The sequence below is a fragment of the Danio rerio genome, chromosome 12, assembly GCF_049306965.1.
Source record: "Danio rerio strain Tuebingen ecotype United States chromosome 12, GRCz12tu, whole genome shotgun sequence".
Taxonomy (NCBI): Eukaryota; Metazoa; Chordata; class Actinopteri; order Cypriniformes; family Danionidae; genus Danio; species Danio rerio.
This window is the reverse complement of record NC_133187.1, coordinates 50,894,822-50,922,268: the sequence shown is the minus strand read 5'-3', so window position 1 is coordinate 50,922,268 and position 27,447 is coordinate 50,894,822. Positions and strand designations below refer to the sequence as shown.

The 27,447-nt window shown below is 38.9% G+C and overlaps 2 protein-coding genes and 1 long non-coding RNA gene across 17 annotated transcripts in view; 2 read left to right on the top strand and 1 right to left on the bottom strand.

Annotated features, from left to right (window-relative positions):
* cyp4f3 (cytochrome P450, family 4, subfamily F, polypeptide 3) overlaps positions 1-16,794 on the top strand; it is a 22,718-nt gene extending 5,924 nt beyond the window's left edge. The window contains 11 exon segments of the mRNA NM_001089541.2: positions 660-713; positions 3,681-3,808; positions 5,707-5,828; positions 6,669-6,951; positions 8,601-8,667; positions 9,493-9,622; positions 9,767-9,900; positions 10,849-10,913; positions 11,024-11,106; positions 14,382-14,764; positions 15,826-16,794. Of these exon segments, the coding sequence (NP_001083010.1) occupies positions 660-713; positions 3,681-3,808; positions 5,707-5,828; positions 6,669-6,951; positions 8,601-8,667; positions 9,493-9,622; positions 9,767-9,900; positions 10,849-10,913; positions 11,024-11,106; positions 14,382-14,553 (1,238 nt within the window). The 3' untranslated portion in view covers positions 14,554-14,764; positions 15,826-16,794.
* Positions 1-26,376, bottom strand: part of LOC108191761 (uncharacterized) — a 26,855-nt gene extending 479 nt beyond the window's left edge. The window contains exons 1-7 of one of the 6 annotated variants that reach the window (XR_011017496.2): positions 26,104-26,376; positions 24,807-25,013; positions 18,965-19,111; positions 14,330-14,493; positions 9,437-9,587; positions 6,646-6,892; positions 3,662-3,760 (exon numbers count right to left, since the gene is read on the bottom strand). This is a non-coding gene — a long non-coding RNA (uncharacterized lncRNA). Of the gene's footprint in view, positions 1-3,661; positions 3,761-6,645; positions 6,893-9,436; positions 9,591-14,329; positions 14,500-18,964; positions 19,112-24,806; positions 25,014-26,103 lie in introns of all 6 variants that reach the window. The other 5 variants (XR_012388277.1, XR_012388278.1, XR_001800722.4 and 2 more) reach the window with 5 other exon arrangements.
* tex47 (testis expressed 47) overlaps positions 21,134-27,447 on the top strand; it is a 30,996-nt gene continuing 24,682 nt past the window's right edge. For 2 of the 10 annotated variants that reach the window (XM_073917271.1, XM_009300715.5), the window contains exons 1-6: positions 21,144-21,254; positions 23,095-23,167; positions 23,289-23,392; positions 23,930-23,994; positions 24,830-25,037; positions 27,288-27,447. In XM_073917271.1, coding sequence (XP_073773372.1) covers positions 21,159-21,254; positions 23,095-23,167; positions 23,289-23,392; positions 23,930-23,994; positions 24,830-25,037; positions 27,288-27,447 — 706 coding nt within the window. In that variant the 5' untranslated portion in view covers positions 21,144-21,158. 10 annotated transcript variants of the gene reach the window in all.

Genomic DNA, 27,447 nt, shown 5'->3' with positions numbered 1-27,447 from the left:
AAACCACATGGCAAAACCATGATTTTCTTCTTCAGTGTTGACAAAAACTCTGCCTTAAACACCAGCCATAACAATATATACAATAAAACTCCTACTTCTGTTCAAAAAACTAGCAAATATGCACAACTATATATATATAATCCAATATATATATATATATATATATATATATATATATATATATATATATATATATATATATATATATATATATATAGCATGAATATTAAATTATTTAATATTAATTAATAATTGATTAATGAATTAATATATTTATTTGATTTTGGATCTATATATATATATATATATATATATATATATATATATATATATATATATATATATATAGATCCAAAATCAAATAAATATATTAATTCATTAATCAATTATGAATTAATATTGATAATCATGATAATACTAAATGTTTTCTGATCATCATAATAGATTGATTTCTGAAGGATCGCGTGTCTGCTGTAATGATGCTAAATTTCAGCTTTAAATTGCAGGAATAAATTACATTTCTGCACATATTCAACTAGAAAGAATGTATTTAAAATAGCACAAATATTTCACTTTTTTTGCTGTACTTTGCAACAATTAAATGCAGAATGTGAATTTATTTCTATAATAATAACTTTACACTCTTTCTGTTCTGGCAGCTTCCATTACTCTCAAAGACAGGATCTTTTATGGCTTTATGAAGCCCTGGTTGGGTAAGTGAGTCATTTGATTTATTAATACAAACACATTCAATGATGATTATTATTATTAATTAAACTCTAAATAAGAAATTCACACCAACAGTAGGTGCAAGTAAACGTCTAACGAGTGAGTCATTGATTCATTTGATTCGTTCCAACAGATGACTCACTCAGTAAGGATTCTCTTTATGAACGGATCATTGAGTTATTGATTCAAATGACTCATTCTATTTGTGGATTCATTTAGAAACTATTTAGAAACATCTTGTATGTTGATTGAAGGTGTGTGACTATTAAAATGTTTTTTGTATAACTTTACACTTACAGGTTCTTCTAATAGTAATAGTGTTGGCAAAACTGAACCAAAACAGACAATATTGTGGGCAAAATGCTACAGAATATGAACTACTCATTATATAACTGTTGTATAAACTGCATTCAATTGTGTGTGAAAGTGTTATATAAATTACATTTCAAGAGTTCACACTTAGCTGATGATTGATTATGAGCAAGTTTGGCATGCCGTCCCGGGAGACAGCCCTGAGCCCAAAAAGTCCTTGAGCCCTGGGCTCCCTCCCGTTTGCAGGGCGAGAGAGGCGCTTTGAGCTCTCGACAACTCCCCCTCTTGATAAGAGCTGATGACTAAAATGATTGCTATAAAGAGATGTGCTGCAGGATGAGAGTTTGACTGTTTAGATTGATCAATTCGCTTAGTGCATGTTTTTGGAATGTGGGAGGAAACGGGAGGACCCGGGAAAAACCCACGCGAGCACGGAAAGAACATGCAAACTACGCAAAGAAATGACCACCAGCGTGTTAAAGGACTAGAACCGGTGAAGTTCTTGCTATGAGGAAACAGTGCTAACCACTGGGCCACCGTGCCGCCCTATGAAGGGAAAGGTGGAGAAGTAGGGGTGGATGGGGGGATTCTTCAAATCGAAGATGGCTGTAGTGAGAAACCCTGGCTCTTTATAGTGGGTTGGGACAGGCCTGATTGGTGGATCATGCATGCTAATGCAGAACCAGCCGTGTTCAATCATAATCACGTGATCCTCTCGAAATTAGTTTATAAATAAACTTCACTTGTTTGATTGATTTATAAAAGCAGTATATTTAAGCACTGTAAATAAATACTGGGTGCCCTTAACTGGAATAAACATAATGAATTATTTTAGAAATCCATTCATTTACGGCTTCCCAGTGCTGGGTTGCAGCTGGAAGGGCATCCTCTGATTAAAACATATGCTGGATAAGTTGGCGGTTCATTCCGCTGTGGTGACCCCAGAGTAATAAAGGGACTAAGCCGAAATGAAAATAAAAGAATGAATGAATGTTTGTATTAACATAAAAACACAAGTTGTCATAACTTAATGATCATATAATGCTTTACCATGCATATATGCTGTGAAAGTGCCCTACATCAGTTTAAACTGACCACATTTATAATAATAATAATCATAAAGATTTTAAATAATTAATATATCATGAAAGTATTAGTGCAATTCAGCTTTAAATTACAGCAATAAATGACATATTAAAATATGATCACAGTAGCAAATCGGTGTTTTGAATCGCAATGCTTCACTAATTTTCCTGCATTTCCGATCAATAAAGCTGCATCTCTACTGTTTGACAAATTAAAAACTAATTACTGGTCGCCATACATTTGAATAATAATTTATAGTAATTATATTGTAAATAGATAAATATTGCTTAATATATAATTAAGAATTATATGAATGTTAAACATTGAATCAAAGGAATTAGCCTTATGAGTCATTTAAACTTAAATTACATTAAACGGATTTAAAATCAGGTTTAATAACACAGAAACATGCAATTGCATAACTTTTTACCATGCATTTATGCTGTTATCATATTAAAAAGCATTACATCAATTGACAGTGACCATAGATACACTTATAATGCCAGAAATATTTAAAATAATTAATATTTCACGTTTAAAGGATTTCCGAAGGATCAATGGTGAATAATGCAGAAAATTTAGCTTTAAATTACAGCCATAAATGACATATTAAAATATGATCTCAGTAGCAAATCTGTGTTTTGAATCATAATAATATTTCTCTAATTTTCCTGTATTTTCAATCAATAAAGCTGCATTTCCACTGTTTGAAACATAAAAAAAACTAACTACTGGTCGCCATTCATTTAAATATTATATAGTAATTATATTGTAAATAGATAAATATTGCTTAATATATAAATAAGAAATATATGAATGGTAAACATTGAATCAAGAGAATTAGCTTTATGAGTCATTTTAACCTAAATGACATTAAACTGACCTAAATTAACTTGTATAACTACTAAAAAAGGTTGAACAAGTTTTAACAACATACGTCATCATAACTCATTGATCATATAAAGATTTACCATGCGTTTATGCTGTGGAAGTGCATTAAAGCATTGGTAATAATAATAATCATAAATATTTTTAATAATTAATATATAATATTGGAGGGATTTCATTAAAGACTGCAGTAATGATGCAGAATTTAATTACAGCATTACATTACATATTTAAATATGATCACAGTAGCAAATAGATATTCTGAATATACTAATTATTTGATCAATAAAATTACATTTCTGTGTCTCTGCTTTCAATTTGATCCATAGTTTAGAATAATTAATTCTGTTATACAATGTTAATTATTGTTTTATATTAAAATAATTATATTAAGAGTAAACAATTAGTGCAATCAAACGAATTAGCCCTAAAATGCATGTAAAACATGCAATAACACTGATTTTGAACATGCTAAAACCATGCATGTCTGCTGTTATATGAAAGTGCATTACATGACCACATTTATAATGCCCACATTGATAATAATAATCATAAATGTATCATGATAATTAATGCATCATATGCATATCAAATTCATGTTTAAATTAAAGAAATACATTACATATTAAAATATCAACCAATTCACCAATGTGTGTGTTTGCCAGGTAATTGTCTGCTGCTTCAGAGCGGTCAGGAATGGTCTCGTCACCGCAGACTGCTCACTCCAGCGTTTCACTTCGACATCCTCAAGAAATATGTTCACATTTTTAACCAGTCCACCAACATCATGCATGTACGTCACACTTCAACATACACAGATGAAGCAGAATTATTTGCCCTCCTGTATATTATACTGAGAGCAGATTTTTCAACACATTACATGCTAATGATAATAGTGTTAATAACTCATCTCCAATAACTGATTTATTTCCTCTTCAGCATGATGACAGCACATAATATTAGACTAGATATTCTTCAAGACACTAGTGTTCAGCTTAAAGTGACATGTAAAGGCTTCACTAGGGTAATTAGGGTAAAGTTAGGGTAATTAGGCAAGTCATTGTATAACAGTGGTTTGTTCTGGAGACAATCCAACACTAATATTGCTGAAGGGGCCAATAATATTGAGCTTAACATGACTTTAACACTATTAGGGACTGCTTTTATTCTAGCTGAAATTAAACAAAGACTTTCTCCAGAAGAACAAATATTAGAGGAAACACGATGAACAACTCCTGAATCTGTTCAACATCATCTGGGAAATGTTTGAAAGGTTAAATATTGCACAGGAGGGCGAATCATTCTGACTTCAACTGTATACTCGGCTCTTAAAGTTAACACTTGGGTTTTGTATGTGTTGTTTTACTGGCAGAAATGTCACGTCTGACATCTGTAGTGCTGACCGCATCCGCAAACAGCATATTTTTCACATCTCATAATAATCTGGCAGCTCAGACATTAAGAGATGATCAGAAACAGAGACTGAGGGTCTGTCCATTGCAAAATCAAAATAGAGACGACATTTTACAGATTTGATCTCAGTTTATTTTTTGGTCATGTCTTTCTTTAATTGTGTTTATGTAATTGTATATGCACATTCAGAAAAAATGTTGGATTGAACGATAATAGTAAAAATAAAATTCATTGCAAATCAAAATAAGTTACATTTTAAAGACATTTCTTTTGTTATTAATATTTAGAGCTATTTTCTATATGTGTTTTTAAAATAAATTTTGTAAGCAACAATTAATATATATAAATACAGCAGAAGTCGAAATTATTCGACCCCTTTGAATTGTTCTACTTTTTAAAAATTTTTCCCAAATGATGTTGAACAGATTCAGGAAATGTTCACAGTATGTCTGATAATATTTTTTCTTCTGGAGAAAGTCTTATTTGTTTTATTTCGGCTAGAATAAAAGCAGTTTTTAATTTTTTAAACACCATTTAAGGTCAATATTTTTAGCCCCTTTAAGCTATATATTTTGATAGTGTACAGAACAAACCATCATTATACAATGACTTGCCTAATTACCCTAACCTGCCTAGTTACCCTAATTACCCTAGTGAAGCCTTTACATGTCACTTTAAGCTGTATAGAAGTGTCTTGAAGAATATCTAGTCTAATATTATTTACTGTCATCATGACAAAGAGAAAATACATCAGTGATTAGAGATGAGTTATTAACACTGTTATGTGCAGAAATGTGCTGAAAACATTTGAAGAAATTCTGGAAAAAAATAAACGGGGGCGAATAGTTTTGACTTTCTCTCTCTCTCTCTCTCTCTCTATATATATATATATATATATATATATATATATAAACAAAAATATAAGATCTACCTCTTGTTTTTTTAGCATTAATAGGTGTTTGTGTGTGTTCAGTAGTGCATGTATGAGCATAGTGTTTGCCTGTGCGAAGTAGTATGTATGTGTGTGTGTGTGTGCGCGCATGTTTTTGCAGTAGTGTTTTTGTATTTGTGTGTGCATGTGTTTGCAGTTGTGATTTTTATGTGTGTGTGTGTGTGTGTGTGTGTGTATGTTTGCAGTACAGTGTGTGTTTGTGCATGTGTTTGTCAGTGTGTGCATGTGATCACAGTAGTGTCTGTGCTGCTGTGGTTTGACAGCTGAAGATGACTGTTTTTACACCAATGAGTCAGAAGTGTGAGTGTGTGTGTGTTGTGCTGCAGGATGAGTGGCGCCGCCTGCTGGCCAAAGGTGAACACAGTGTGGACATGTTTGAGCAGATCAGCTCTCTAACGCTGGACAGCCTGTTGAAGTGTACATTCAGCTGTGACACACACAGCCAAGAGTGAGTCTCAACACACACACACACACACACACCCACACACACTAAACAGACACAACACACACATACAATTAACGCATACACAATAGACATTATACACTCACACACACACACACTATACACACATAAACACACACTAAACAGACATTATACACACACAAACACACTAAACAGACACTACACACAATGCATACACACGCACTAAACAGACACTACACACACAGACACACACACATACAATACACACATACACAATAGACACTATACACTCACAAACACACACTATACACACAAACACAAACTAAACAGACATTATACACACAAACACACTAAACAGACACTAAACACAATGCATACACACGCACTAAACAGACACTACACACTCAGACACACACACATACAATACACGCATACACAATAGACACTATACACTCACAAACACACACTATACACACATAAACACACACTAAACAGACATTATACACACACAAACACACACGCACTAAACAGACACTACACACACAGACACACACACATACAATACACGCATACACACTAGAAACTATACACTCACAAACACACAATATACACACATAAACACACACTAAACCGACATTATACACACACAAACACACTAAACAGACACTAAACACAATGCATACACACGCACTAAACAGACACTACACACAGACACACACACATACAATACACGCATACACAATAGACACTATACACTCACAAACACACACTATACACACATAAACACACACTAAACAGACATTATACACACACACACACACACACACACACACACACTCACCCTTCTCTCGGTCTCTCCATCAGGAAGCCCCGTCAGTATATCTCTGCTATCCTGGATCTGTCTCGTCTGCTGGTCCAGCGTCAGCACTATCTGCCGTATCACTGGGACTGGCTGTACTGGCGCTCTGCTCAGGGTCGTCGCTTCCAGCAGGCCTGCGCAGTCGTCCACCAGTTCACCGCAGACATCGTGCAGGAGCGCCGAACGCAACTCGACCAGCAGAGCGACCCAGAATCACATCCAGAAAACACTGGACGATACAGGAAGAGGAAGAACACAGACCTCATAGACCTGCTGCTGCTGGCCAAGGCAAGAACACACTCATCACTAAACACTCGTCACGTCTCTGCTGCAATCATTTCAGCAAAAATACTCCAAAAATATGAAAATATATTGTAATTCAATATGGCTGGTTACTATGGGGATATATAATAATGTGCAATTTATATTTGTGAGGTAATGCTGAATTTCTTAGCATCGATACTGTGGTCTGTAGTGTCACCTGATCCTACAGAAATCAGTATAATGTGCACAAAAATACAGGAAAGATTGTGATATATTATTAGAATTGAAATTAACTGGTTTCTGTGGGAATATATAGATATGTGTAATTTGAATTTGTGATGTAAAGCTGAATTTTTAGCATCATTACTGCAGTCTGCAGTGTAAAAATAATCCTTCAGAAATCAGTAGGCCTATATGATGACAAATTAAAAACATAAGGTACAACATACCATATAAATAAACTATATATATAGGCCTACTATGGAGACAGATAAGACTCAAAAGTAATTCACGCAAAAGACACGATGTACACATGCGTAGCCAAATTCACGTGCATAAAACCAAATAATCGTGCGTAAAATATTTATTTATATTTACAAAAAATGTTCACGTGCTCAAAATAAAAATACATTTTCATAAAATACGTTTCACAAATGCAAAACACCATTTGCAAATGTATAAGAGTGTACAAAAAGTTTTGAATGTTTAAAACTTGCGAGTTCATCCTGAATGAGAATGTGCAAATCCTCTTTCACGTACGGCTCCCCCTGGATACGTGTGTGAGTATTATTGAGACTTTCCTGCCAGAGTCAAGACAACTCGTACCTTTCAGCCAATCAGAGGAGAGCTGTAGTCAAGGACACCCACTCTGCGCTCTATTTGCGCAGACTGTTCCTCTCCAGCATGGCCAACGGAGAAAGCAGCAGTCGCACTTTTTTTCATTTATTTACTTATTTGACCATAGCCTCACTCTTTTTATCTATTATTTTGCGGCAGCTCAGCTCTTCTTATTTATTGTCTCGCAGCCTCATGAGTATAATGTAGCATGAAGGGTAATGATGAGGATTAAGTATTATTTTTTTATTGTGAGACAATAAATAAGAAATGCTGCATTCTCCGTTGGCCATGCTGGAGAGGAACAGTCTGCGCAAATAGAGCGCAGAGTGGGTGTCCTTGACTACAGCTCTCCTCTGATTGGCTGAAAGGTACGAGTTGCCTTGACTCTGGCAGGAAAGTCTCAGTAATACACACACACGTATCCAGGGGGAGTCGTACGTGAAAGAGGATTTGCACATTCTCATTCAGGATGAACTCGCAAGTTTTAAACATTCAAAACTTTTTGTACACTCTTATACATTTGCAAATGGTGTTTTGCATTTGTGAAACGTATTTTATGAAAATGTATTTTTATTTTGAGCACCTGAACATTTTTTGTGAATATAAATAAATATTTTACGCACGTGAATTTGGTTTTATGCATGTGAATTTGGCTACGCATGTGTACATCGTGTCTTTTGCGTGAATTATTATTGAGTCTTATCTGTCTCCATAGCCTACAGTGTGTGTATATATATATATCTTCAGTTTCACTCTGATTCTCAGAGCTGACAGAACTATGAGCAGTGTGTGTGTGTGTGTGTGTGTGTGTGTGTGTGTGTGTGCTCTTCTTCCAGGATGATAAAGGTGAAGGCCTGACGAATGAGGAAATCAAAGCCCATGCAGATATGTTCATGTTTGCAGGTATAATCTATGTGTGTGTGTGTTTATGTGTGTGCATCTATTTGTCTGAGTGTCTGTGTGTGCATGTGTGTGTGTTTGCGTGAGTGTAGTGTGTGTGTGTGTGGTTGTGTGTTTATTTATTTATTTTTTTAAGATTTATTTTTGGCCTTTTTTAGATAGGACAGTATTTAGACCGGAAGCAAAGTTGGAGAGAGAGTGAGGGGGTGGGGAAATGTCCTCGAGCCGGGATTCGAACACGGGACGCCCTGACGTGCTACTGCACCATATGTCTATGCGCTAACCACTAGGCTATTGCACCGATGGGGTTGTGTGTTTATGTGTGAGTGTGTCGGTCTGTCTGTCATTAACACTCAAACAGCTTAATATAGACTTCTCTGAAACGCTGAATATTTCACTTTAATTTTATTTAGGCTAGATTATTATTTTATTTAACAAACCAGATCGCGTTTTGGCACTAATATGTCATAATTTTAAAGATCACGTCTTGAGCATCTGATTTTTCCAAGGTGCTGATGTGCTTTCATTTTCTCCGTCCCACTCTCAGCAAGTTCAGGTGAAGGAGTGTTTAATAAGCAGCCCTGGCTGGAAAATATACATTTAGATTTCAAGAAAATATATTAGTATTAAAAAGGAATCATCAAGTTTGATCCTATCAATGTCGTAGCGAATGCCCTTAAATAATGTGGCCTTTACAGCGAGCATCAGCGTTTCTTGAGATTGAAATAAGAATAAGGGCTGATGGGGCAGGCGGTGCTGGATATGTGCATACCGTAGAATAAAATCCTGCAGGTTTGCGTATGAGTCTGTGTGTGTGTTCTCCTGCAGGTCATGACACCACCGCCAGCGCTCTCTCCTGGATCTTCTACAATCTGGCCATGAATCAGGATTATCAGGAGCGCTGCCGAGCTGAAGTCAGAGATCTGCTGGCAGACAGAGACACACACACCATCGGGTGGTCAGAGCCGCATATACACACACACACACACACACGCACACACACACACACACACACACGCAAAGTAGTATGTTTTTCAGTAGCACATGTTTGTGTTTGAAACGGGATGCTGCTTTATTGATTGTGCGCTGTGATTGGCTGAAGGGAGGATCTGAGTCAGCTGACCTTCACCACCATGTGCATCAAGGAGAGTCTGAGGCTTCATTCACCCGTCCTGGCGCTCACCCGATACTATTCTCAGAACATGAAGACGCCAGGAGACTGCGTTATCCCACACGGTAACTGAGAACAATCCCTCAGAACAATCACAACGAGTCACTGAGAATCAGAGTTACTGAGAATCACTGAAAGTTACTGAGAATCATCACTGAGAGTCACAGAGAGAGTCACTAAGAGTCACTGAGAGTCGCTGAGAATCATAGAGAGATACTGAGAGTCATTGAAAGTCACAGAGTCACTGAGAATCACAGAGAGAGTTACTAAGAGTCACTGAGAGTCGCTGAGAATCATAGAGAGATACTGAGAGTCATTGAAAGTCACTGAGAATCACAGAGAGTTACTAAGAGTCACTGAGAATCACTGAGTTGCTGTGAGTCACTGAGAGCCATTGAGAATCACTGAGTCACTCAGAGTTAGAGAGAGAGTCACTGAAAGTCACTGCCAGTTGCTTTGAGTCACTGAGTCATTGAGAATCACTGAGTCACTCAGAGTTAGAGAGTCACTGAAAGTCACTGCCAGTTGCTGTGAGTCACTGAGTCATTGAGAATCACTGAGTCACTCAGAGTTAGAGAGTTACTGAAAGTCACTGCCAGTTGCTGTGAGTCACTGAGTCATTGAGAATCACTGAGTCACCCAGAGTTAGAGAGAGAGTCACTGAAAGTCACTGCCAGTTGCTGTGAGTCACTGAGTCATTGAGAATCACTGAGTCACTCAGAGTTAGAGGGAGAGTCACTGAAAGTCACTGCCAGTTGCTTTGAGTCACTGAGTCATTGAGAATCAATGAGTCACAAAGAGATTCACTGAGAGTCCCTGAGAATCACTGAGTCACTGAGAGTCACTAAGAGTCGCTGAGATTCACAGAATCCCTGAGAGTCGCTAAAAGTCACAGAGTCCCTGAGAATCACTGAGAGTCGCTGAGAATCACTGAAAGTGACTGAGAATCACTAAGAATCAAAGTTACCGTTTTACAGTGAGCTGTGTGTGTGTGTGTGTGTGTGTGTGTACAGGATGCCTGTGTTTGATCAGTATTTATGGTGTCCACCGAAACCCTCAAGTCTGGCCGGATCCACTGGTAAGTCATCATTTATGGATGTATTTAAAATTGAGATGGCCACTGGACACAGAGCTGAGATGTGCAGTGTTATGCATTAGTGTTTAACGTTGTGTTTTCTGTGTGTGTAGGTGTTCGACCCGACGCGCTTCGACCCACATAACTCAGACAGCCGCTCTCCTCACGCCTTCATCCCGTTCTCCGCAGGTCCCAGGTACTCCAGCACACATTGTGCATCCTGAATCACATGCTTCCCTACAATATAGTACATTAAACGCAGTATGCAAAAGAGTAGTATGTCTGAATTCATAGTATTAGAACACAGTAGACGAGAAGTATCCAGGTGACCTACAACTTCCAGTGAGATTCTGAAGTGTGTATCCAATGAACACTTCACTATCCCATTAGGAAATATACTGGAGAATTTAATGACAGGGAGTGAAGCAACACAAGTGTGGCAGGTCATGTGATAATAGCTATGCAGCCATTCAATGACTTATGCACAAACTGTAATATGGTATATAATAGGGATGTAACGGTATCTAAATTTCACAATACGGTAATACCTCGGTATCAATGGCACGGTACGGTATTTATTGAATCATTTAAAGGAAAAACAAAACTATTGAAGAGATTCAAAAAAGTGCTAGAATGTTCAGGTTACCTGAACACTGAACAGATCAATGAGATACAAATTATCTATCTGTAAACTTACAAACAGGAACTTACATTATTCAATTTTAATAACAAAAAATATTAAACCATGTAAAAAATGGATCTGTATTTTTTATTGGATCTGTACCGACAACAGACCGCAAAGGATGATGGCCACGCCTGGCTGATGGGAATTGTAGTTTCCGCTACCTCCCGTTCACTCCATTCGCCTGAGCAAACTTTTCACCAAAAGACCGATGATTTTATTGAGTCACAACCATGTTAATATTGAAAGAAATTGCTATTGCGGTATGACGGTATTTACAATATCGTTACATCCCTAGTATATAACATTATTGAATAAATCAATGAGAAACAGATAAGCATCACCTCCTCAGCTCCCGCCGCTCCTGCACAGATATCACTGAGAGAAGTGTAGTCTGCTGCACTGTTGGGATTCTTCACTGTGGTGTTTGTTCTCCGCTAATAAATGAGCTATTATTGACAATCATTGTACTATCCAATTAGCTTAAGACCAAACCCCTATAAATCGTCAAGCTAGTCCTACCTCTGTTTTCTCTTGAGCATCCCTCTACCACCCCAACTCCACTCATATGCTGCGTTCACACCAGACACGGAACATGCATCAAACGCGAGTGATTTACATGTTAAGTCAATGCAAACGTGCGAATAGACATCCTGCGGCGTGATACAAACGAATGGCGTGACGCGAATTGCGCAAATGCCGCGAATAGATCGTTTTGCATTTTGCGCGAATTGCTCGAGTTCAATAGTCTGAACTTCAGCAGACATTCATGCCGCTTTAACCAATCAGGAGCTTGTTCTTGTGGGGGCGTGATTGTGATGTACACCTGTTGTTGGTTTGCCAACACCGACAGAAAGTTCATCAAACTGGGCTGGGCTCAGTCAGAAGCACCGCTGAAAGCCTCCGTCATCCAGGTTCAGCTTCTGGAGGAGTTTATGAGCTCACAGAGCTCCTCTGAAAGAATCTAGTGGACTCAGACACGACCCTAAACGTATCGACACTGTTTTTCAGTCTTCATAAAGCACATAAACACTGTTATTTTCTCAGTAAAATCCATGTTAGCCCTCTTCTTTGGCTCTCGGCGAAGGCGGTTGCTCTTCTTCCCGCTCCGTCCCATATCTCTCCTGCTAGCACCTCTTGTCTCGTCTTATTCTATCTCTGAGGCTCTCCTTGTCCTGCTTTCCAAACGAAAAAGGAATTATGGATTTGATCAACTGGTCTCTGAATGCAATTGACACCATCTTCTCAACGAGATCGCTGGGCTCCGGGGAACCCAGCTGTCCTGCGGGGACGCTCGCAGCTGGATATGTGATGGACGGGTGGGAGAAGTGGAGAGTCCTCTGTCTAGCTGCTCTGTCTCTGGAGGATATTGAAGATATCTACCTATTCGGAACTTTGATAACAGGGTTTCTGCTGATGGGCTTATGCGGGGCCCTGGGATATCGGAAACTGATAAAAGCGGTCAGCGCAGCTCAAAACCCCACTAAGCTGGCCGGCTTGATTGAAACACTGATGGGTAGGGTCGCGAATCAGACTATGGTCCTTGACCGCAAACTGGAAACCATCGAGGTGAAGCTAGCGGCTCTGCAACAAATTTTGGCCAGATCGGGAGACGAGTGATGGACATTAAATATCTGTGAAATTGGCAGATATTGACCTAAAGTTGAAGTATCTTACTGTCTTTTTTTTCGGCTCTCCTCTTACTCCTGCCAGACGGCCTCGGCTGGAAGTAAACAACTCCCTGGGATAAGCAAGATAAGCGGACGCTCTGAAATTCCTGCCCCTGTCAAGGACACCTGCGGGACTCTGGACTATGCAGGCTCACACACACACAAACATATCTACAGATAAACATTCACCACCGATCCCCATCCAAACGCCTTCGTGTGCTTTTACCCACGTGGGGCGTGGGCGGGGCTGTGACTTGCGCCGGAAATGGCTGCTGGACCAGTTGGCTGCCCGCACTCAACGGACTGTTTTCCATTACCCCTGTTCCCATCTCCTCTGTCTATGTTGTGTCTTGCCGGTGTGCTTATGCTAAGATAGGGCTGTTTTTCTCCCTTTTCTCACTTTGTCCTAATCAAGGGCAAGCTGAGGGGGTGTTTTTTTAGCCTAAATGTCCAAATGTATCTTTCTTTGTTTCTAAATGCTACCTCCTAAGATCTGTCTCCCCTGAAAAGTTGTTTGTGATGTTTTGTGTATGGTCTGGGGGGTCCAATTTCGCTATGCGAAAGTGTAGTGACAAATAAAGGCTTGATTGATTGATTGATAACCTTAGCTATGAAGCTAGAGTCACCGGGCAGACAGAAGCCCTGTCCATCACGTGAATCCGCATCTGTTCTGATGTGAATTTGACACACAAATGAAGCGGATTTGATGCGCGAATGAAGCGAGTAAACTCAAATGTTCACGCGGTTATTTACACGCAAATAGCGCAATTTATCCACGCGTTCCGCGTCTGGTGTGAACGCAGCATTATAAACCTTATACCTCCTTAAATCTGAGCAGGGAGCGTTCTGGAGCCAGTTTAGACACTGTGCTCGGACCCCTATCTCTCTCTCTCTATCCTGATAAGGGGAAAAACATGAGTTAGGGTGTCTTTCTGAGCTCAGAGCCCTCTCCACAGACAGCACGCCTAATACACATATTCTATACAGTCACATATCTGTGAGTGTGAACTCGTGAACTAGAGCGTTCTAATGGCCATGAAGTAAGTTCAAATTCAAATGTGATATACCTCCATGAGAGTAGTATGTGATTTTGGTCTCGGTGCATATCTCCATCTGCAGGAACTGCATCGGACAGAACTTCGCCATGGCAGAGATGAAGGTGGTGGTGGCTCTGACTCTAGCCAGGTTCAAGATCCTGCCTGGGCCCAAACCAGTGCGGCGTCTCTATCAGCTGGTGCTCAGAGCAGAAGGAGGAATGATTTTACACTTTCAGGAGCTCAACGAGGAGTAGGGATAAAGCCATCAACACAAATATGTGACAATTCAATGAGTTACATATTATATACGATGGGGTATACGCACACAGACTTTTAATTTCAGTCAGCCAGCCTCAGGGCTTCTGGTTTATCGTCATCCCGTACAAAATCGCTGCATTTAAGATCTGATTTAAAAAAACAAAAACAGCGATCTTCTCTGCTTGGCTAATATACGATATAAAGTGGGCATCTACGGAACCCCGGAAGGGACGTAGTGGAGGAGAAAAAAAATGGGTGGGTGAAAAAAAAATAATGGGTGAAAGAAAAAAAATGGGTGGGAGGAAAATATATATTTCTAAGTTTTTTGCGTTCCCTCGCAAAGATGTTTTGCGTTATCTCGCAAAGATGTTTTGCGTTATCTCGCAAAGATGTTTTGCGTTCCCTCGCAAAACTGTTTCTCCACAAACACTTCCTGTTCACTTCACTCACGTAAACCCTCCCGTTTTTGCTGAAATTCTCCCATATTTTACCATTCTACCCACTTTCTTTACATTACTGTGCGCTGATTGTCGCCTTTCACTTTGCAACCTCTGAACCAGTGAATGCATGTTTAAGCGCTGACTGACAGACGCGCTCCATACAATAAACTGATCCCAGATCAGCGTCTGTACGCGCCATTTAAAGGGACACTTCTGTTATCAAACAAGTGCGCAGCAAATGAATCTCATGTTTTGTTTAGTTTGATAACAGAGGTGTCTCTGTAAGAATGCACAGATCTATAATGAAAGCAGTCCATTACTTTAGAAACTGTTTGTGCTCATTTAAGAGAAAATAAGCTGTTTAAAATAAAACATGCAGGATGGAGATGTTTCATATTATTCAGTGTATTTGTCTGTTTAAACATACACCCGCTCCCCTGTAAATGGCGTGTACAGACGCTGATCTGGGATCAGTTTATTGTACGGAGCGCGTCTGTCAGTCAGCGCTTACATGCATTCACTGGTTCAGAGGTAGCATACGCACAGTAATGTAAAGAAAGTGGGATAGAATGGTAAAATACGGGAGAATTTCGGCAAAAATGGGAGGGTTTACGTGAGTGCAGTGAACAGGAAGTGTTTGTGGAGAAACAGTTTTGCGAGAGAACGCAAAACATCTTTGCGAGGGAACGCAAAACATCTTTGCGAGAGAACGCAAAAAACTTAGAAATATATATTTTCCTCCCACCCATTTTTTTCTTTCACCCATTATTTTTTTTTCAACCACCCATTTTTTTTCTCCCCCACTACGTCCTTTCCGGGGTTCCGTAGGCATCAGACCAAACACGAAGCGCTGCATTAAATTATATTTCCAGTGCCATGTCTTTTAAATATGGAAGTTAATTTTACTGCGGTAGTCTCAATGGAATTCCTGCACTTGCCTGCCGCTAATGACAGCGACTGCGTTTAAACGGTTTTTCATGTCTTTTTAAAAACCAAATGAATGCTTATGTCTATTTAAATGATTATATTTTACGTTGATGCTATAAAGGAAGGCTTATGAAATAGAAAATAGTCACATTAAGCTTTCACCAGAGGTTCATCATTGGCTGAAAAACACTAGCTGTGCATAGAGCCCATTGTAATGGTAGTTAATCAATGTGTACTGTTTAGGGGTGCGTTTCCCACACAACGACACAACTCGCGGCTGAACTATCAAAGTACGATGCATCGTTTGAGAAAAGAATGATGCAGTGACGAGTGTTTCCCAAAACCTGTAGTGTCTCTGTCGCAGATCCATCGTTAGTTATAACGTAAAACGCTCATAATGATGCTCTAAACGAGGGAGTAACTTATATTGTTTTACACACACACACATTTAAAAAAAAATCCAATATTAGTTTTGCTAAAAACACGCACTTGCTTTCTATATTTCAAGTCACTCAGATCTCTAGGATCAAATAAACTAGAAATTGCAAGAGAGAATCAGCTTCAGGAAATGATCAGATGTGCTCCAACATTAGGCACATTCAAATCAAGACTGAACACACATCTGTTTAGCTGTGCCTTTACTGAATGAGCACTGTGCTGCGTCCGACAGATTGCACTGTTATGTTTTTCTCTTCTCTTTCATTCTTTTATAACACATTTTATCTGTTTTTATGTTTTTTTTAATCATTTTTATTATTTATTTTTATTTTTCTTATACTTGCTTCTTTTATTCCTGTTTATGTAAAGCACTTTGAATTGCCGCTGTGTATAAAATGTGCTATAGAAATAAACTTGCCATGCCTTGCCTTTGCAGTATTGATTATTATATGCAGATTTATATTTATTTTATTAAAAACAAGCTTAGATTTGTCCACCTGTCAGGTTTTAGACCATATGGGGCGCAGCATGTGTATTTGGATATAACACTTCATTATTATTGTTCATTTATTCCTTTGCTGGAGATTACAACTGAATTCAGAAATAGTTTTGAAACAAATCTTTGCGCTTAACAAACTAAGTTAATCATGTATAGGCTAAAGGATGTACAACACGTTTCCTTATCCACGAGAGTGAAAGTGAAAGTAAATAATGAGGAGGCTCATCTCTCATTCTCTCGCGCTGCAGGTGCTCTGTTTAACTGTTTTCTCGCTAGTGAAGTGTTCAGTTTTTACACTTATAGAGTCTGCATTGTGAATAGCAAATGCGCTATGGTGCGACGCAACTTTGTGCCAAGATTGTTAAAATAGAGCCCTAAATGTTAGAATGTTCTAAATGAATAGGGCATGGGGGGATATCAGGAAGCCAGGAACTATGTTTCTAACTACAGCTCCTGAGGTGTAGTTGCAAGTGCATAAATTTGCGAAGCAGTTTGCGCATGTTCATTGGAACGACCGATTTGGGAAATGGCAAATCTACAAACTATGTTTGTAACGATGGAACTTGCTACCTTAGTTGACTAACAATGGTTTTGGGTAACGCACCCCAGATTGACTCCCCTTTGGAGATGTTGGTGCTGTTTTTGCTACATTGACTTCCATTATAATCACATTTATTGACTGTAAAGTCATGACAGCAGATAGGGTTAGGGTTTTTTGCACTGTACCTGATGATCAACAGTAAGAATGGCACACTCTCCCCAACAGGGAAACCAGCAGCAGTCAAGAATGCATGATTATCTGCTGTCATGACTGTGCAATCAATAAATGTGATTATAATGGAAGTCAATGGAGCAAAAACAGCAGCAACATCACCAACGGGCAGTCAAAGTGCCCTAAGTGTTTTGTTGAGTTTACCAAAAATTTCAGCATTTTCCTAAAATATGTCAGCAAAAATCCTCTTATTTGCTGAAACACAGAACATCGTGACCAAATTAAGACTCAACATCACCTCTGAGTGGATGAAAACGACCCAACAGCACACAAGGGTTAATCGTGAGTTCAGTTAATCATCACATCCCTATCGATGAGTCCCACAAACACTGATGAGCGGTCAAACATCTCAGCTGATAATGCTTACTGCTATTTCATTGACATAATTTAATAATTACTCTGGAAGTGACCTGCTGGTCTAACTGCTGATTTAACATATGTTTCTTAATCTGCTTATTGAGGGCGCATTTATTTGATCAGAAAATTACTTCAATATTTACTCCTCACAGCTTTTATACTTAGTTAAATCAGCAATCAAAAAACCAAACATACACAAATTGTGGACATCAAAAGTTTTATCTAATCAATGTACATGAAATTATTTTAATTTATGTTCATCTTTTCTGAGTGTATAATTAATGCTAATGTTAAAACATGGAAATGGTTTTAATGTAAATATTAGTTCATGTAAACATGTTTATGTATATAGATTATGGAAAGCAAATGGTAAATTAAACATTAAAGACAAAAACAACTGAAACTCATGAACTGTTCCACACTTTCACTTGATGTTGTGCATTAAATAAGCAGGAGTTATCTTATATAAATATGTCAGATTACTCGAGTCTACATTAGAATACTGTATACGAGGTCTGTTTGAGGGATAGTTTTCAGGATCAAATCTGCAAAAATCAAATAAACACACACACACACACACACAAATACATTAATGTGAAAATAATAAAATAAATAAATATCTGACTCTAAATTAAACAATTACTTTGTATTTTAAATTAGTCAATGCTAAAATATATATATATATATATCATTCATAATTTGTTCTTATAACATTTTTATTAATTTATTTTCTATTTATTTATGCATTTATAATGCAAGTTATTTATTACTATATCTACTTCTGTATTTATTTCCATGTTTATGATTGGCTTTCTTTTTACCTTTCAATCTGAAGTCATTTCCAATAGTTTTTTCCAACATTTTTTAAAGCATCTTTTTTCTTAAACATAAGAAAAACAAGAAACTCAAGCATGTTTGGAACAGAATGAAGCTGAGCAACTGATGGCAGAACTTTCTTTTTGGGTGAACTGTACCTTTAAGCAGACTGGTCTGTTTACCCTGTGGCTCCGCTTCCTCCAGTGATGTAGCTTAGTAACCAGTGTAAACACAGACTCAGACCACTCCCCCTGATGGCTGCTCTGGAGTCTCTGCTGGAGGACAGTCAGTCTGCGTTCAGTCGACTGATGGAGAAACACAGGAGCGGCAGGAAGGTTTGTGTGAGGGTTTTACATTGCATTACACGTAATATCAGAGAAATAATAATTCAACACCAGCTGCACTGTATGAACTCTGACCAGCAGCACACAATGAAACACACACACACACACACACACACACACACTCTCACACACACAGACTGACTCACTTCTGTTTATCTAAACGCACAGAAAACTCTCTCTTTGAATCTTTTGTTCATTTCTGATTTTAATTTTAAGCCTTTTTTAGTACACTGAAAAAACGGTTGATTGCAAAATTGTTGCAAATAATTTATATAAGCTGAATTTAAACACAAATTAGGTTGAACAATCATTCTTTTTTTCCGCTTAGTCCCTTTATTAGCTGAGTCACAGGGAGAACATGCAAACTCCACACAGAAACCCCAACTGACTTACCCGAGGCTCGAACCAGCAACCTTCTTGCTGTGAGGCGATCGTGCTACCCACTGCATCACCATGACGCCCTGAGTTAAACATTACTAAATGTAATTTGCTTATTCAAATTCAGTCCAGGCGAGGCAGTGGCGCAGTAGGTAGTGCTGTGGCCTCACAGAAAGAATGTCACTGGTTCGAGCCTCGGCTGGGTCAGTTGTTCTATGTGGAGTTTGCATGTTCTCCCCGTGTTGGTGTGGGTTTCCTCTGGGTGCTCTGGTTTCCCCCACAAGTCCAAACACATGTGGTACAGGTGAATTGGTTGTGCTAAAAGATTGACCGTAGTGTGTGTGTCTGTGAATGGGTGTGTATGGATGTTTTCCAGTGATGGGTTGCGGCTGGAATGACATCCGCTGCGTAAAACATGTGCTGGATAAGTTGGCGGTTCATTCTGCTGTGGTGACCCAATAATAATAAAGGGACTAAGCCGAAAAGAAAATTAATGAATGAAAAATTCAGTCCATATAAATTGTTTGCAACCTCTAAGCTTAAATTTAGTCAATCCAATTAATCTTTTTTTCAGTGTACAGACTATTCTACCTTATTCTACCAAACAATTTTAACACTGAGCCAGATCAGTCTTGCTGTTGTAATTTGTTAACTTAAATGACAACTATTTAAAATTGCTTTTAGTTAGGAAATTATTAGAATTTACTAGCTGAAAGAATAGTTTAGACTTTAATTTGACTAAAATTACTCAAATAATGCCATATAAAAACACAAATAAAATAAAATCACAAGTAAAATCAACTGAAAATATTACATTTAACCAAAAAAAATTGTTAATTTAAAGTTTTATTAATCAAAATGTGAAATGTTGCATTGGCAAAACTAAAATACTAAAATGCATATAAAATACTTCATGCAAACAAGTCCTTAGATTGTCTTATTTGTTGCAGTTGTTTTTGAAGAAATACACTAGTGTTGTCACCAGTTTCAAGGTAAACCACAGTAAATTTAGTAGAGGTTAGTATTACTGTTTCAAATATTCATTATAGCGATTTTGGTAAGTTTTATAACACTGCAATTAGCCATCTGTGAAAGTCTGTAACATAAATGCATCTTTATACAGACAGTAAACTTATTTTTTATCCCTTGCATTTAAAATGTGTGATAACTGGGGAATCTTTTGTCTCTTGGTTGTAATAATTTATGCTCAAAAAAGGAGGAAAAGATTTAATTGTTCAAAGTCAAAAAACAAACAAACAAACAAACCAGATCATTATTGAGATTAATGTTCGATTAAAAACTGTAAAATATATCCATAAATTAGTAATTTTCAGTATTTATTGATTAATGTTTTTATTTTACCGCATTTATTTCCGCTTTTGAATTGCATTAATAGATCTTGATCTTTCTTCCAACAATTTTTACATTTAAAAGCTTGAAAAAAAGTGATGCTAACAAAACATGTAAACAATCAGGCTTTCATATTCAGAGCAGACTGTAGTTTGGACTGATCTCAGGTCAGTTTCCTGGCACGCAGCAGACCGGTTTATCAGCCCCAGATTAGCAGCGCACGTCTCCTGGAGCCCGTAAACATGAGCGAGGGTTAGTTTCAGACAGACAGACAGACGGTATGGAGAAAGATGCTTCTGGAGACTCTGAGAACGGCAGCAGTTTATTTCACCATCGGCTGAGAGCCAGGAGACGAACACAAGCCGACAGTCAGCCGGTCAGTGCTCAGAAAAACAACACCGTCATGTTTACTAGAGAGAAATGAAGGTTTACTGAGAGAGAGATCATACTGATAGTGCTGGATTTATCAAACAAACGCTCTCGATAATAATATTACTCTGATTAAATCATGCGGAATATCTGACTAATGCATAGTGAGATAATACTAATAATAATCTGAATTAAATAATACTGAGTATCTGTTGACTGATGCATATTAATATGCATTTTTACGAGCATTTTTAAGATCTTTTTGTTATTAATATTTGAGATTAGGCGAAGCAGTGGCGCAGTAGGCAGTGCTGTCGCCTCACAGCAAGAAGGTCGATGGGTCGCTGATTTGAGCCTCGGCTCAGTTGGTGTTTCTGTGTGGAGTTTGCATGTTCTCCCTGCCTTCGGCTGGGTTTCCTCCGGGTGCTCCGGTTTCCCCCACAGTCCAAACACATGCGGTACAGGTGAATTGGGTAGGCTAAATTGTCCGTAGTGTATGAGTGTGAATGTGTGTGTGGATGTTTCCCAGAAATGGGTTGTGGCTGGAAGGGCATCCGCTGCGTAAAAAACTTGCAGGATAAGTTGTTGGTTCATTCTGCTGTGGCGACCCCGGATTAATAAAGGGACTAAGCCGACAAGAAAATTAATGAATGAATAATCATTATTATAATAATAAATTCCCAGTACTGGGTTGCAGCTGGAAGGGCATCCGCTGTGTAAAACATGCTGAAATAGTTGGCGGTTCATTCTGCTGTGGTGACGCATGCTAATCAGGGACTAAGCCCAAGGAAAATTAATAAATAATTAATAATAATAATCTGAATTAAAGCATACTGGATATCTGCTGACTAATTTTTACGACTAGTCATCTTTTTGTTATTAATATTTGAGATTTTACTGATAGTACTGTATTTTTCAAACTGACCCTCTTGATAATAATAATAATAATCTGAATTAAATCATAATGAATATCTGAATATTAAAATATGAGGGTATTTATGTTGTAAACTTGTGTTGTTTGTGACTGTAGTTGTCTTTTTGTTATAAATATTCACATTTTAAACATGCGCACACTTCAATAAACCAACAGAAAGTGTGTTGATGTGTTTATATTCTGAGAAAAATTTAAATAAGTGGTCAAATATTTATCAGTGTATGCTTTTAGGCGAGTCTTTAGTGTAATCTGAAAAAGGAAGATTGGGGAATGTGTTTAAATACCCGCAAGCATCGGCACACTGATGCAAACAGATATGGAGTGTGTCTCAAAAGGACTGTCTCTTATACTCACGTACAGCAGATCTGTCATTATCACCTGTCTGTGTGTGTGTGTGTGTGTATCTGTTTTTGCATGTGTCTTTGTGTGTGTGCCTATATCTGTATTTGCATGTGTGTGTGCTTGTGTGCACATGTCTTTGTGTGTACTGTATGTGTCTGTGTGTGCATATGTGTGTGTATATGTATGTGCATGCCTGTGTGTGTGTGCATGCATGTGTCTTTGTGTGTGTCTGTGCATGCATGTGTCTGTGTGTGTATATGTGTGTGCATGCCTGTGTGTGTGTGTGTGTGTGTGTGCATGCCTGTTTGTGTATGCGTGTTTGTATGCATGCGTCTATGCGTGTATCTGTATGTGCATGCCTGTGTCTGTGCGTTCATGTCTGTGTGTGTGTGTGTGTGTGTGTCCTCGTGTGTGTGCATCTTTTTGTGTGTTTCTGCATATGCCTGTGTGCCTATGTATGTGTTTTCATGTGTGTGTGACTGAGTGTGTGTGTGTGTGTGTGTGTGTGTGTGTGTGTGTGTGTATCTGCATCTCTGTGTGTGTGTGCATATATGCGTGTGTGTGTGTGTAGAAGTTTCTGTTACACAGGCTGGTTGTTGCCGCTCGTCTCTCCTGCACACCGGAGGACAGATCCACTGTAGCAGGTCTGAGCAGATTATCGGCATCTGTTTTCATCCGCTCTCAGATTTCTGATGAATAGTTTAATCCATCATACTGACGCAGAGAACTATTGTGTGTGTGTGCGTATGTGTGTGTGTGTGTCAGCTCACTATGAGAAGCTGAATATGAGCATTCAGAGGAGCCGTCCAGGGGAAGAGCTCACAGGTCTCCTTCTGCTTTACCCTCAACACACGCTGCTCGTCATCGAGGTAAAAACACATTTAATTCACTAAATCTACTGTCAGAAACTGAGAAATATTATTATATATTAATATTAATTATTTACAAGACATGCCCTAGTAACACATTTAAGATTGTCAAATAATGTACACATGTTCTCCTCGTGTTGGTGTGGGTTTCCTCTGGGTGCTCCGGTTTCCCCCACAGTCCAAACACATGTGCTATAGGGGAACTGATCAACTACACTGGCCGTAGTGTATGAGTGTGTGTGTGAATGAGTGTGTATGGGTGTTTCCCAGCAGCTGGAAGGGCATCCGCTGTGTAAACATATGCTGGAATAGTTGGCGGTTCACACCGCTGTGGCGACCCCTGATAAATAAGGGGCTTAGCCAAAGGAAAATGAATGAATGAAAAAATGTACAGCGTTCATTCTAAACAAATACTGCAAGCACACATAGTTCAGGGTACATATGCCGGTTCTCAAAAATGTAGCCCTGGGCACATATTCCCAATGGGTCAGTGAGCATTGGTTGAATGTAATGCTATGACTGTCTTTCATTAACTAGTGTTCAACGGAGGCTCTGCTGTCCGTCCTGCAGGATCTGAGACACATGGAGGAAAACCCTCACAGGTGAGCTGCTGAACATTACCTACAATGCAGGACGCTCTGAAATCACTCATTCTTCCCTATATAGTGAGTGCACTAGATGGGGAATGAGTGAGTTAACAAAAATCAACACATATGAACAATGCATTGCAATAAAAAATGTACATATATCGATATATACATATATAAAATAAATATAGAGGGTGACGCAGTGGCGCAGTAGGTAGTGCTGTCGCCTCACAGCAAGAAGATCACTGGTTCGAGTCTCGGCTGGGTCAGTAGTGTTTCTGTGTGGAGTTTGCATGTTCTCCCTGCGTTTGTGTGGGTTTCCTTCCGGTGCTCCGGTTTCCCCCACAGTCCAAATGTAACGGAGGCCAGCTAATGAATGCTGTGCAGGTAAACCTCACTCCTCTGACCTCTATAGGTGCTCTAGCGACAGACACTAGAGGCCATGGTCTTTAGCCTGCTTGGTAGAGTACCTGACTCCCATGCGGAAGGTCGCCGGTTTGATACCAGCTCGGAGCGGGTTGGGTGGCGTAGGACCGGCGGGGTTACACAAACACATGCCGTACAGGTCAATTGGGTAGGTTAAATTGTCCATAGTGTATGAGTGTGAATGAGTGTGTGGTTGTTTCCCAGAGATGGGTTGTGGCTGGAAGAGTATCTGCGACTTAAAAACGTGCTGGATAAGTTGGCGGTTCATTCCGCTGTGGCGACCCCGAATGAATAAAGGAAAATTTTACTTAATGCACTAAAATTAAATACAAATAAACAGACGACCACATTTTTTTTCAGTTTAGCTTTAGCTTCCTGTTGATCATTTTTATTATACACACCTGTGTTTAATCTGTCCCCGCAGCAGTCTCATCCTGCATCCCAGAATCCTCCTGGTTTCCCATGATCTTCCCTGCAGACTCTTCCCGCAGTGGTTCTGCATGATGCTGAGTGAGTCTGAGAGCCGGAGAACAGAAGCTTCAGATGAGCAAAACCCAGAGAAACTGCTGAACCAGACCATGAAGCGGCTGCTGCAGCTCGGCTGCCATCTGTACAACACACAGCACAACACGGTACACACATTACACACACATAGCCATGGGACAATAACCAGTTTCAAGGTTTTAAAACTGCTAATATTTTCTGTTATATTATACCGTTCTTAAGGCATCCCTGCTGAAAAATCCAGCTTAAACCAGCCTAGGCTGGTTGGCTGGTTTTAGCTGGTCGACCAGGCTGGTTTTAGAGGGGTTTTGGCCATTTCCAGGCTGGTTTCCAGCCATTTCCAGCCTGGTCTTAGCTGGTCAGGCTGGGAGATGACCAGCTAAAACCAGCTTGACCAGCCTAGCCAAGCTGGGAGTCCAGCCAAAACCAGCTATATCCAGCTTAAACCAGGCTGGTCAAGCTGGTTTTAGCTGGATTTGGCTGGTAATTTTCCAGCCTGACCAGCTAAGACCAGGCTGGAAATGGCTGGAAACCAGCCTGGAAATGGCCAAAACCCCTCTAAAACCAGCCTGGTCAACCAGCTAAAACCAGCCAACCAGCCTAGGCTGGTTTAAACTGGATTTTTCAGCAGGGATATGTAAGTTGTTGTTGATTTGTTGACAAATACTGTTTAATTTGATGTATTTAAGCCAGTGAAAGGAAAAGGTTTAAAATAGATTCTTCATAAATAAAAATTGTTAAAATCAAATTATGATGTGTTTGTCACAGTTAACAAGTTATGTGCTGTGGGTAAACGGTGTTTCAATCTGGCTACTACCTCAGGTATATTTCAGACCTGTGGGAAGCACTGTAAACACATACTGTATATACAGATGTAAATATAACCTATAATTTAAAACATTAACTGCTAAAATGTTCAGTCTTCTGTTTATGATTATTATGTTAAAGTTAAGACAATGATAACACACCATTGTTAAAGTATATTATTTGATTGAATGTAATGCTAACCATACGTTACCTGCTGACTAAAGCAGCTCAAAAACGTTCACAAAAAGAGAACAGTGTGAAAATATTGATAAGGACAAAGATTAATACTCTAACTGGAGTCATTTAAAAGTCGTTACAGCATCGACAGATCATCAATTACCACTGCAGCTTGCTTTAAACAGCGCGATAAAAGTGAGACACACTTACTGTTTATCAGCTCAATCCGGACATTTTGCCGGTGTAATCTTCAAGGTTTCTCCGACGCCATATTGTCGCTGCCTCTAAAGTAATGTTATCTTTACAAATGCTCACTGTATTCGACTTTACAGTTCAGCATCAGCGTCACTAGTGTCTAAATGACATTTACGGGTAATAATATGAAGAAATCTGTATGTTTTTCCAGTGTAGTCCTTCAGGCTCACAGTTGAAGCGCGTGACAGTCTAGGATCCTATGGCAAGCAGAACGCGCGTTTGCGGAATGGCGCGTGAAAGTTGCCGCCATGATGTTATAAGATAAACAACTTTTTACAGCATAAATTAAATTTCGTGGAATCAAATTGCAAGGAAAAGTGACCAAAACTAAGTAAATATTTTTAGATAAACTAACTTCATATCACAAACTCAAGCTTCAGTATAGGCCTACCACATTTGCTGAAAATGAGTTCACCTAAAAATGAAACCTGTTATCATTCACTCACCCTTCACTTGTTCAAACCCAATTTGAGTTTAAATAAATTCTTTTGAAGAATATGTTGCTGAAGATTTCCAAGTATTTTTCCTGCTATGGAAGTCAATTAGTGCCGGTATTATTTTAAATGTTGTCTTATATTGAACAGAAGACACTCATGACGTTTTAAAACCACACGAGAGATTTACTTCATAACAAATGACGAGGTAAATAAACATTTGGTTAGCATGCTACAACCGCAAAAAGGTCGCTGGTTCGAGCTTCGGGTTGGCTGGGTCAGTTGGCACTTCTGTGTGGAGTTTGCATGTTCTGTTCGTGTGGGTTGTCTCAGTGATGTGTTGCAGCTGGAAGGGCATCAGCTGTGTAAAACATATGCTGGATAAGTTGGCGGTTCATTCTGCTGTGGCGACCCCAGATTAATAAAGGGACTAAGCCGAAAAGAAAATGAATGAATGTTAAAGCCACTGATTGACATACACTGCATGATCACACACACAAATGAAAAACGTATTTACTATTTACCCATTGTGGTTCTAAACCAGTTTCTTTGTTGATGTTGTTGAGCACAAAAGAATATATTTGAATAATAATACCCGTTAGCCACTGATGTCAACAATAGGAAACACAAATACTAAGGAAATCAGTTGCTGATTTCCAACATTCTTCAAAATATCTTCAATATATCTGTGTGTGTGTTGATCAGGGATCTACAATGCTGACTCCTGACGAAGTGCTGAAGGACGTATCAGATGTTGTTCCTCCTGTGGCTGCAGTGTATCGCCTGCTCCAAATGGAGGCGCTGTTGAGTCCTGCGCGCTACATCAGCACATATCACTCACCAATACACCAACCGCTTGACTCCG